At 36.4% G+C, this 12,803-nt stretch overlaps 1 protein-coding gene across 1 annotated transcript in view; it reads right to left on the bottom strand.

The window, feature by feature from the left end:
* Positions 1-12,803, bottom strand: part of CATSPERE (catsper channel auxiliary subunit epsilon) — a 271,733-nt gene that overhangs the window by 218,876 nt on the left and 40,054 nt on the right. Inside the window, exon 5 of the mRNA XM_068538508.1 lies at positions 5,866-5,936. Coding sequence (XP_068394609.1) covers positions 5,866-5,936 — 71 coding nt within the window. The remainder of the gene's footprint in view (positions 1-5,865; positions 5,937-12,803) is intronic.

Raw genomic sequence — 12,803 nt, 5'->3', positions numbered from 1 at the left:
AGGGAAGAATCTCTTTGATATCAGGCTTAGCAATGAGTTTTTGTATATGACATCAAAAGCACGAGCAACAAAAGTAAAAATCAAAAAGTGAGAATACATTAAACTAAAATGTTTCTGCACAGCAGAGGAAGAAGATGAATAAGTTCTGGGGATCTGATGTACAGCATGGTGACTATAGTTAACAATAATGTATAATAAAAAGAAAGACAGAGAAGATACTGGTATTGGGTTAGTGAAGGAATGAAAGAGTTTTAAGAAGAAATAAGTGATACCCAGCATTAAATGTGGTACAGAAATCAAACAGTAAAAGGACTAAAAAAATCCCATTAAACTTTCAGTGACGTTGCCAAAGCAGTTTAAGTAGATAGACAGATAGTAGGCAGAGAGTACTGGGATAGACTGATGAAGCAGAACAGTGTTACAGTGAATTTGAAAAAGATGATAATTTGAGCATGACCCCTTGGATTCTTCTCCCTTCCTCTTCTGTATTCTAACCCTAGGGGAGAGAGAGAATAAAGCAAGAGAGTTTAGTTGCTAATACGGTACCTGATCCATGAATTCTCTTCCCTCGGGTCAGAATTCTGGTTTGTGGGCAGAGTCAATAGGTTAGAAAAGCCCAGGGAAGAGAGGCAGTGCTCAGCAGGGCCTTGTACTTGAGGTTTAATGCTTTGCAGTCTCTGTCTTGAAATTCTTAATACATGTATCTTTGAACTTGTGGTTTGTATGTGAAGTATGATAGGAAAATGAAGCATGCACTTGGGGGTTTGGCTCATGTAATACTGTCTCCTATTACCTATCTTCCCTATGGGACAGACTCTTGGCCACCCACTCATTTATGCCCCGGCACCTTGGGTCCTGCCTGGCCTTCCCCTTCTCACTCCTTGTCCTGAAAACTAGTTCTGGGCTCAGGTATGAGGAGGGTCAGCATAGGGTGTTTAAGTCCTGTGACATCTTGAAGTAAGGCATGCCAGCAATTGTCCTCCCCATACCCCAGCTAGCAAAATTATGGTGTGGCTGATGGAGGTCTCATCTAGGCAAGGATGAGCTTCTTACCCACCCCCAATCCAGGTACCAAGGGTGTCACAGTGCAGAGGTTGCAATATCCTTGTGGGATGCCTATCAGCTATGGGTTGAGGTGGTAGGCCCACTGTAAGGGAAGATGTCTGGTTTGATTTCTTCAGACCCCACCTCTGGCTGAAGTATTATATGTCAGTCCAATGACTGTTGAGAGGGAAAACTGAGCAGCTAATGGGCTGCACACATGCTAAACCTGGTGACTATATGAGTTTGCAATTGACCCAAGAGTATTCTCATGTCCAAGGGAGCATGACATTAAATTCCAAATAAAAAGTGCCATGATGGGTAGAGAGTGACCACAGAAGAAAGGAAAAGCTTTATATTTAATACTTTTAATGGTATTTTTCCCTTGGCTTTTGAACCAGAGGCCCGCCATATTCATTTTGCACTGCACCCAACAGATTACATAGGCAGTTATGGATGCAATAATGCAGAAATGGTAGAATATAGTATACAATGGTACTTTCCTCTAGATAGTAGGATTTTAGTAATTAAAAATTTTTAACAGATGATGAGAGAACTAGAAAACTGAAAGAAACATTTGAAAAAATAGTCTAGAATGAGTCATGGGAAATAAAAAGATAGGAAATATGAAAAGATCTGAAGCATCAGGAAGGACAGAATGAAATGGTGGAATGTTTCTATTATGGAAATTTAAGAAGAAAGAAGAAAGAGAATGAGAGAAAACCAGTATTTGAAAAGATAGTAACTGAATTTTCAGAATTGATGAAAGGCTTTAATCTTCAGATTCAGGAACTATAATAAATCAAAAGTAGGATAAATATAAAGAAACCTACAATCGCAAAACTCCAAAGGTAAGGTTGAACTTCTTAAAACAGCTACAGAGAAAATAATGATTACCTAAAAAGGAAAAACCATTAGACAGAGAGCAGACTTCTCAACTGAAATAGCAGAAGCCAGAAGTCAATGAAAAATAATTCTAAGGCCTTGAAAATCAAAGGTTAAAGATACATGAACATATTAATATAAGACAGAACATAAGGTGAAAAGCATTATAAGTGAGAAACAAGGTCACTACAAACAAAGTCTCAATTCTTCAAAAAATCTTAATAATTCTAAAGTTATATGCACCTAAAAGATAAACTCAAAATAAAAAGCAAAAATTTAGATACCTACAAGGAAAAGTGACATATCTACCATCATAGTGGGAAATTTTAGCCAATATCAAGTCAACAATGAGTCAAATAAGTACACAAGATTTGAACAGTACACTTAACACACCTGATCTACTGGACATAAATAGCATACTTCATCCAACAATAGGAAAATATATTTTCTTTAGTTACACACGAGACATTTATAAAATTTGACTACATGCTAAGCCAAAGATTTGATTCTAACACTTTTGTGATCACAATACAATTAGGTTAGAATTCAATAACAAAACAATAATTTAAAAGACTCATGTCTGTAAATTTAAAAATGCATTTCTAAACAACTCATTGGTCAAACAAATTGTAGCAGTTACTAGAATTATTTCTGAGCAATAATGAAAAATTACAATTATGAGATATTCCAATATTTGTTGATGCAGCTATAGAGGTACTTAGAAGAAATTTTATTTCCTTAAACACATACATTTGAAAAAAAGGGAAGTCTTAAGCCTAGTAGGCTAAATAACTAACTCAAAAATTTTAGAAAAACAAACTCAAAAAAAGAAATAATGTAAAAAACAAATTGAGATAAAATAGACAACAATACAAAAGCTCAATAAAGCCAAAAGATGGTTCTTTGAAAAGACTAATAAAATAGAAATATCTCTAGGAAGAAGAACAAGGAAATAGAAGGAAGGCATAAATAAAAATATTAGAAATGATAAAAGAGAGGCATACCTACAATTATTTCAGAGATTAAACAAATATAAGAGGATATTATGGACAACTTTATGACATTAAAATTGATACTAATTTTGCTAACTGAAGACATGGATGAATTCCTGGAAAAAAAATACTACAAAAATGGATTTTATAAGAATTAGAACTCCAAAATAGGATTTTAACCATTAAAGAAATTGAGTTAATAGTTATAAAATTTTCCCCCACACACTCAAAAAATCCAGGTCCAGGTAGATTTCTATGCAAGTTTCCATCAAATATTCAAGGAACATATATTTCCAATCTTATACAAAATCTCTCAGAGAATAGAAAAGAACAACTCATCCTAACTTACATGATGAGTCTAGCATAGCCTTGATATCAAAAGAAGAAAAGGATAGTACAAGGGGGGTAAAACCACAGGCCAATCTCACTCATGTATATTCGCACACAAAAAAACTAAACAATATTAGCAAATGGAATCTATCAATGTATATGAAAGTTAATTCATCAAGACCAAGTTGGCTTATTCCAGAAACACAAGGTTAGTTTAATATGGAAATATTAATAACTATTATCCATCAGATTAACATAGCAAAAGAGAAAAACAGTATGAACTTTTATGTGGAAGAGAAAAAAGCTTTGAATAAATTTCAACACCAATTCATAAAAAAATTCACAGCCACCCTGGAATAAAAGGGAACTTCCTTAACCAGGTAAAGTTTAACTCATAAGCTGTAACAAATATTATACAAAATAGTGAAATGATGAGAGCCTTCCTTTTAAGATCAGGAATAAAATAAGGAGACCTGGGCTTCCCTGGTGGTGCAGTGGTTGAGAGTCTGCCTGCCAATGCAGCGGACACGGGTTCGAGCCCTGGTCTGGGAAGATCCCACATGCCGCGGAGCAACTGGGCCCGTGGGCCACAACTGCTGAGCCTGCGCGTCTGGAGCCTGTGCTCCCAACAAGAGAGGCCACGATAGTGAGAGGCCCGCGCACCGCGATGAAGAGTGGCCCCCGCTCACCACAACTAGAGAAAGCCCTCGCACAGAAACGAAGACCCAACACAGCCAAAAATAAATAAATAAATAAGTAAATTTAAAAAAATAAATAAATAAGGAGACCTGCTATCACCCTTCTAAGAAACATTGTATTTGATGTTCTAGACATGCAGTAAGAATAAAAGGAATGGAAGCCATACTTATCAGAAGGAAAAACAAAATCATCATTATTTGCAAGTAATCTGATTTTTTTAAATTCCAAGAGAATATATAAATAAATTATCACAATATAAGAGTTTAGCAATGTTGCTGAATGCAAAAATCAACATTCAAAAGTAAATTGTATCCTATACAACAGGAGTAACTAGTTAGAAATTGTAATTTAAAAATTTGACTATTTATAATAGCAAGAAAAGAAAGAGTACCTAGGAATAAGTCTAATAAAAATGTCCTGGAACCTTTATTAAAAATTACAAAATCTTATTGGCAGACATGTAAAAAGACCTAAGCAAATGGAGGGTTATATATTATTCAGGAGTAGAAAGACACCCCAAATTGATTAAAATATTTAGACAAATTATAAAAATCCCAACTAAGGTTTTTGTAGAATTTGACAAACCAATTCCAAAAATTTATAGGAAGGAAAAATGGGCCCATGATATAGCTAAGAAATTCCTGAAGGAGGACAAGAGTTGGGGTCAGGGTGGGGTGGGTATTTGTACTATCACTTCTCAAGATTTAAAAAATAAAGTTATAGTAATACAGATAATGCAGCATCTGCTCAAGTATAGACAAATATATCAGCTAATCCATTTGTGGTTAACTAAAGCTAAATACCCTTAAAACACATTAATTACTTTTCTTTTGCATTACTTACATAACCTTGCTTCTTGGTAAGACCCTGGGAGAGTGGCAGTAATTCAGTGAAGAATGGGTAAATGTGTACTCCTGGTGAGGCTTGCTGAAATCTAGTTATCAGGACTTTCAATTCAAAGGTTACACATAAACTGCAGAGCCATCTGACTTTAAGGGACCACGTGAACCAGGACAGTGAAATTATCGGCAACAATTATGATTTACTGAAGACACAAGTATTCTGATAGGTTCTGTTTGGGTCATATGGCCATCCTCAACTAATTGCTGTGGCCAATGAAATGTGGGGTTGTGGAGGTAGTACCACATAAATCACATGAAATTAATAATTTCACCACAGACTAGGGGAGGGATGTTTCCCTCAAAGGAAGGGATGTTAAGTAGATAAAAAGAATTAGGTACATTACAGTCATCTGGAGAGCAGGGACCACATAAGACAGTTCTTTTTATCCTACACAGTGCTTAGGATATGCTTGGACTATGATACCAAAAAAAAAAAAAAACAACTCTGATTCATTGATGCATTTTACTTATTGATTTTATAATGCGATTAACTATTTTTTCTTGTACCAGTTTTTCCTTCTTAGTTATATTCATTCACCATCATGTTAAAAAGAGTTTGAAGAGCTATCTAAGAAAACGAGAGTGCTTTTGGAATATAATGTATACAATGGAAACAAAAGAAGCCTGTAATCTGAAAAACCAGAGTCAATTTCCAATGCTATCTTTTAGTAGCTGCATATTTTTTCCAAATTATTTAACTTATCCAAGCTTACATTTCCTCATTTATAATAAAGATAGTAATACTTACATTTAACTGGTTATTATGAAAACTGACATAGCTAATTTACATAAAGTATGACCATGTAGAAGCAGTATATGTTCAAATAGTGGTTGTTATTGTTATTTTTACTGTTTGTTCTTCACTATTAGTTGGGCATTAGTTGGGTACATTTGAGGGTATCTTGATTGGTGAATAAAAGCTTATACGGAAACTATAATGCAGATAATCAATTTGTGGTTAACTAAAGCTAAATACTCTTAAAACACATTAATTACCTTTCTTCTGCATTACTTACATAACCTTATAATACCACAAAAAGCAAGTATGAGAACTGTCCACAGATAAATAGCGTTCTTCTTCTAAATCCTAAAAGAAAATGCAAAAGAAACTATGATAAATTTAGATGACTGACTGTTTCTATTATATTTGTCTTTGTGAAATTATATATATACATTTTTTCACATATGAGATATATATATATATCATATGTATATTTTACCCCCAGTTCCTAATATTTAGTCTTTGACCCTGGTTCCTGACACCTAGCTCCTAACACTTTTTAATTTCCTGAGTAATAGAAACGTCTGGCACAGAGCCCCTAAATTCCTTTTGTTCTAATGAGGCAACTCTTGGTGGGCTCCTGGCTGGGAACTGATCACTAGAAAAACCAACCCATGGTTAAAAGCTTGGAACTTTCAGCTCAGCCTCCCATTCTCAGCTCAGCCTCCCATTCTCAGCTCAGCCTCCCCCCATTCTCTGGAGAGTGGAGAAGGGCTGGAAAATGAGTCAATAATCGATCATGCCTACTTGATGAAGTCTCCATAAAAATCCTTAAAGTATGAGAGTAAGAGAGCTTCCAGGTTGGTGGACACATCCACAGGCCAGCAGGTGATGTACCCAAGTGCACAATGACAGAAGTTCCTGTACTCAGAACCCTTCTGGACCTTGCCCTATGTACTTCTTGACCTTGTTGTTCATCTGGATCCTTTTACCATATCCTTTATTTTAACCAGTAAACGTGTTTCCCTGAGTTCTGCTGTGTTTAACAAATTGAATTGTTTAACAAATTACTGAAATTGAGGAGAAAGTTATGGGATCCTGGATTTATCACCAGTCAGTCAGAAGTATAGGTGACAACCAGGGATTTGCAATTGGCAACTGAAGTGGGGGCAGTCTTGTGGGACTGAGCCCTTAACTTGTGGGATGTGACATTAACTCTAGGTAGATATTGCTGGAATTTTGAATGGTAGTACATCCAGCTGATACAGGAGAATTGGTCAATGTTGAACCACCACCCACCAACCAATATCTGGACACAGAAGTGTTCTCTGCAACTGTACAAAGGAAAACAGTGAATTTTCCTAGAAAGTCTTCCTCAATGAAACACAACTCAATTAATTTTCTTGTTTAATTGTTCTCAACAAGAGATGAATTTGCTTGCAAAGAAATGTTTGGCAATGCTTGGAGACATTCTTTTGTTGTTATAACTGAGGTCTTTTGAGTGCATTTCAAAAGTCTCACATACCTCCTTAAAGGCTGTAAGTTCTGATAACACTATATATAAATGACAAAGATATTCCTATATATACATGTATTAGTGTGTACATATTTTTTACATAACATTACACATTTATGTGGACTTCCAACACATAACAAAAGGGAGAGAAATCCTTTACTTCCTCAGGAATTGTGTTCATGAAACTGGTAAACACACAAACTCAAAAAGCCAAATTCAAATATTTTTCAATCTACAGGGATTGAAATGTGAATTACTATATTCATCTGGCCTCTCCCACTTCACCCTGTCTACCTGTTCCCTGAAAATACAGGTTACTAAGTAAAAGGAAAGCAACAGAACTTAGAGAAACACTTTACTCATGGGAAAAAAAAAAAAGTAAAAAGAAGGCACAAGCCCCAAAGTACAGGCAGGACTTGTCACATGAAGTCTCTACACAGCAATGGCTTTAGATACACTTATGTGGGAACATCAACTATAAGGTGTGTGGCCAGTACTTTGTTACGAACTAGTACAGTGCCATTGCTTTAAAATTCCTTATTGTTAGGGGTGGAGTGAAGATGGTGGAGTAGGAGGACACAGTTTGTGTCTCCTCACAAGTAGGGCATCGACTAGGTGCTGGTGGAGGACCTCAGACACCCTCAAGGGGACAGAAGGAATCCCCATGCCACCAGGTAGGACATGGGAAGGAAGGAGGGGGGGAAGAAAAGTTGGAGGTAGGATGGGACTGGCACCCCTGAGGGAGGCTGAGGGAGGGGAGAGGTTCCCACACTCGGAGGGGCCCACTCATGGCGTGGGGATTGATGGGGACGGAGAGGGACCTTCTGGGGATTGGGGGATCAGAGGGGAACGCGGCCAGCATCTCCCCTGCCACTTGCGCCCTGGCAAGCCTCCTGGGCCTGAATCCCCCCATCTGGCCGGTCAGATTCTGGGCCTAAGCACCCCTGCTGAGGCCTCTTCCAGCCGCACGGGTCCTGGACCTAACCCTCACTCCTCAACTAAGGGCTTTTCTGGCTGCATAGGTCCCAGGTCTAAGCCCCACTGCCCGCTAAGGCCTTTTCTGGCTGTGCAGGTCCTGGGCCTGAGCCTCACAGCCCCCAGGCCTCCTCCAGCCTTTTTTAAAAAAATTCTTATCTTTTAATCTTATTTTTTATTTTATTTTTTCATTTTTAAAATTTTATATATTTTTTTTTGCTGTTGTGGTTCTGTTTTGTTTTGTTGTGGTGATTTCATTTTTATTTTTACTAATGTACTTTTAATTTTTCTAATTTTATTTTATTTTTTATTTGTTGTTATTGTTCTGCTCTTTTTTGCTTGTTGCCTTTTTTTTTTTTTTTTTTTTTGCCGCACTGTGTGGCTTGCAGGGTCTTGCCTGAGCTCCTGTGGTGGGTGTGTGGAGTCCAAAACACTGGAGTAAAGAGAAGCTCAGACCCTAAGGAATGTTAATTGGTGTAAGCTCTCCCAGAGGTCCTCATCGCAGCACCAAGACGCAGCTCCAACCAATTGCCTGCACACTCCAGTGCTGGATGCCTCAGGCCGAACAACCAGCACAACAGGAACACAGCCCCACAAAACAAAAAAACGAGATGACAAATAAATGTTACAGATGAAGGAGCAAGGTAAAAACCTATAAGAGCAAATAAATGAAGAGGAAATAGGCAACCTACCTGAAAAATAATCCAGAGTAATGATAGTAAAGATGATCCAAAATCTTGGAAATAGAATGGAGGCATGGATTGAAAAAATACAAGAAATGTGTAACAAGGACCTAGAAGAACTAAAGCACAAACAAACAGTGATGAACAACACAATAACTGAAATGAAAAATACTCTAGAAGGAATCAATAGCAGAATAACTGAGGCAGAAGAATGAATAAGTGAGCTGGGAGATAGAATGGTGGAAATAACTGCTGAAGAGCAGCATAAAGAAAAAAGAATGAAATGAGGACTGTCTCAGGGACCTCTAGGACAACATTAAATGCGCCAATATTCGAATTATAGTGGTCCTAGAAGAAGAAGAGAAAGAGAAAGGGTCTGAGAAAATATCTGAAGAGATTAGAGTCAAAAACTTCCCTAAGATGGGAAAAGAAATAGCCACCCAAGTCCAGGAATTGCAGAGTCCATACAGGATAAACCCAAGGAGAAACACACCAAGACGCATATTAATCAAACTAAGAAAAATTAAATTCAAAGAAAAAGTATTAAAAGCAGCAAGGGAGAAGCAACAAATAGCATACAAGGGAATCCCCATAAGGTTATCAGCTGATTTTACAGCAGAAAGTCTGCAGACCAGAAGGGAGTGGCAGGATATATTTAAAGTGATGAAAGGGAAAAACCTACAACCAAGATTACCCCACCCAGCAAGGATCTCATTCAGATTCAACAGAGAAATCAAAAGCTTTACAGATAATCAAAGCTAAGAGAATTCAGCACCACCAAACAAGCTTTACAACAAATGCTAAAGAAACTTCTCTAGTCAGGAAACACAAGAGAAGAAAAAGACCCACAAAAACAAATGCAAAACAATTAAGAATATGGTAATAGGAACATACATATCGATAATTACCTTGAATGTAAATGGATTAAATGCTCCAACCAAAAGACCCAGACTGGCTGAATGGATACAAAAACAAGACACATGTATGTGCTGTCTACAAGAGACCCACTTCAGACCTAGGGACACATACAGACTGAAAGTGAGGGGATGGAAAAAGATATTCCATGCAAATGAAAATCAAAAGAAAGCTGGAGTGGCAATACTCATATCAGACAAAATAGACTTTAAAATAAAGACTGTTACAAGAAACAGGGAAGGACACTACATAATGATCAAGGGATCAATCCAAGAAGAAGATATAACAATTATAAATATTTATACACCCATCATAGGAGCACCTCAATACATAAGGCAAATGCTAACAGCCATAAATGGGGAAATCAACAGCAACACAATAATAGTGGGGACTTTAACACCCCACTTACACCAATGGACGGATCATCCAAACAGAAAATAAATAAGGAAACACAAGCTTTAAATGACACAATAGACCAGATAGATTTCATTGATATTTATAGGACATTCCACCCAAAAGCAGCAGAATACACTTTTGCCTCAAGTGTATACGGAACATTCTCCAGGATAGATCACATCTTAGCTCACAAATCAAGCCTCGGTAAATTTACGACAATTGGAATTATATCAAGCATCCTTTCTGACCACAGCTCTATGAGATTAGAAATCAATTACAGTAAAAAAAAAACTGTAAAAAACATAAACACATGGAGGTTAAACAGTATGCTACTAAATAACCAAGAAATCACTGGAGAAATCAAAGAGGAAATTAAAAAATACATAGAAACAATGACAGTGAAAACACAATGACCTAAAACTTATGGAATGCAGCAAAAGCAGTTCTAAGAGGGAAGTTTATAGCAATTCAATCTCACCTCAGGAAACAAGAAAAATCTCAAATAAACAATCTAACCTTACACCTAAAGCAACTAGAGAAAGAAGAAGAACAACAACAAAAAAACTCCCAAAGTTAGTAGAAGGAAAGAAATCATAAAGATCAGAGCAGAAATAAATGAAATAGAAATGAAGAAAACAATAGCAAAGATCAACAAAACTAAAAGTTGGTTCTTCGAGAAGACAAACAAAATTGATAAACCTAGCCAGACTCACCAAGAAAAAAAGGGAGAGGATTCAAATCAATAAAATTAGAAATGAAAAAAGAGAAATTACAACTGACAGCACAGAAATACAAAGGAGCATAAGAGACTACTACAAACAACTATATGTGAAGAAAATGGACAACTTGGAAGAAATGGACAAATTCTTAGACAGGTACAAACTTTCAAGACTGAACCAGGAAGAAATAGAAAATATAAACAGACCAATCACAAATAGTGAAATTGAAACTGTAATTAAAAATCTTCCAACAAACAAAAATCCAGGACCAGATGGCTTCACAGGACAATTCTATCCAACATTTAGAGAAGAGCTAACACCTATCTTTCTGAAACTCTTCCAAAAGATTGCAGAGGGAGTAACACTCCCAAACTCATTCTATGAGGCCACCCTGATACCAAAACCAGATAAAGATGTCACAAAAAGAGAAAATTACAGACCAATATCACTGATGAACATGGACTCAAAAATCCTCAACAAAATACTAGCAAACAGAATCCAACAACATATTAAAAAGATCATACACCATGACCAAGTGGGAATTATCCCAGGGATGCAAGGATTCTTCATTATATGCAAATCAATCAATGTGATACACCATATTAACAAATTAAACAATTAAATTACTAATAATAAAATGAAATTTAATTTAAAAATTAAATTTAATAATTAAATTATTGTCTCAATAGATGCAGGAAAAGCTTTTGACAAAATTCAATACCCATTTATGATAAAAACTCTGCAGAAAGTAGGCATAGAGGGAACTTACCTCAACATAAAAGGCCATATATGACAAACCCACAACAAACATCATTCTCAATGGTGAAAAACTAAAACCATTTCCTCTAAGATCAGGAAAAAGACAAGGGTGCCAACTCTCACCACTATTATTCAACATAGTTTTGGAAGTTCTAGCCACGGCAGTCAGAGAAGAAAAAGAAGTAAAAGGAATCCAAATCGTAAAAGAAGAAGTAAAACTGTCACTGTTTGCAGATGACATGATAGTATACATAGAAAATCCTAAAAATGCTACCAGAAAACTACTAGAGCCAATCAATGAATCTGGTAAAGTAGCAGGATACAAAATTAATGTACAGAAATCTCTTGCATTCCTATACACTAACAACGAAAAATCTGAAAGAGAAATTAAGGAAACAATCCCAGTTACCATTACAACAAAAAGAATAAAATACCTAGGAATAAACCTACCTAAGGAGGCAAAAGACCTGTACTCAGAAAACTATGAAACACTGATGAAAGAAATCAAAGATGACACGAACGTATGGAGAGACATACCATGTTCTTGGATTGGAAGAATCAACATTGTGAAAATGACTGTACCACCCAAAGCAATCTACAGATTCAATGCAATCCCTATCAAATTAGCAATGTCATTTTTCACAGAATTAGAACAAAAAATTTTACAATTTATATGGAAACACAAAAGACCCTGAATTAGCTAAAACAATTTTGAGAAAGAAAAACAGAGCTGGAGGAATCAGACTCCCTGACTTCATACTCTACTACAAAGCTACAGTCAGCAAAAGAGTATGGTACCGGCACAAAAACAGAAATATAGATCAATGGAACAAACAGAAAGCCCAGAGATAAAGCCATGCACCTGTGGTCACCTAAGCTACAATGAAGGAGGCAAGAATACACAATGGAAAAAAGACAGTCTCTTCAATAAGTGGTGTTGGGAAAACAGGACAGCTACATGTGAAAGAATGAAATTAGAACACTCCCTAACACCATACACAAAAATGAACTTAAAATGGATTAAAGACCTAAATATAAGACTGGACACTATAAAACTCTTAGAAGAAAACATAGGCAAAACCCTCTTTGACATAAATCATGGCAAGATCTTTTTTGACCCACCTCCTAGAGTAATGAAAATAAAAACAAAAATAAACAAATGGGAGCTAATGAAACTTAAAAGCTTCTGCACAGCAAAGGAAACCATAAACAAGATGAAACGACAACCCTCTGAATGGGAGAAAATATTTGCAAAGGAAGCAACGGATAA

Source organism: Eschrichtius robustus, chromosome 3 (assembly GCF_028021215.1).
Source record: "Eschrichtius robustus isolate mEscRob2 chromosome 3, mEscRob2.pri, whole genome shotgun sequence".
In the NCBI taxonomy this organism is placed as follows: Eukaryota; Metazoa; Chordata; class Mammalia; order Artiodactyla; family Eschrichtiidae; genus Eschrichtius; species Eschrichtius robustus.
The sequence above is the reverse complement of the archived record's forward strand: the minus strand, read 5'-3'. Positions and strand labels throughout refer to the sequence as shown.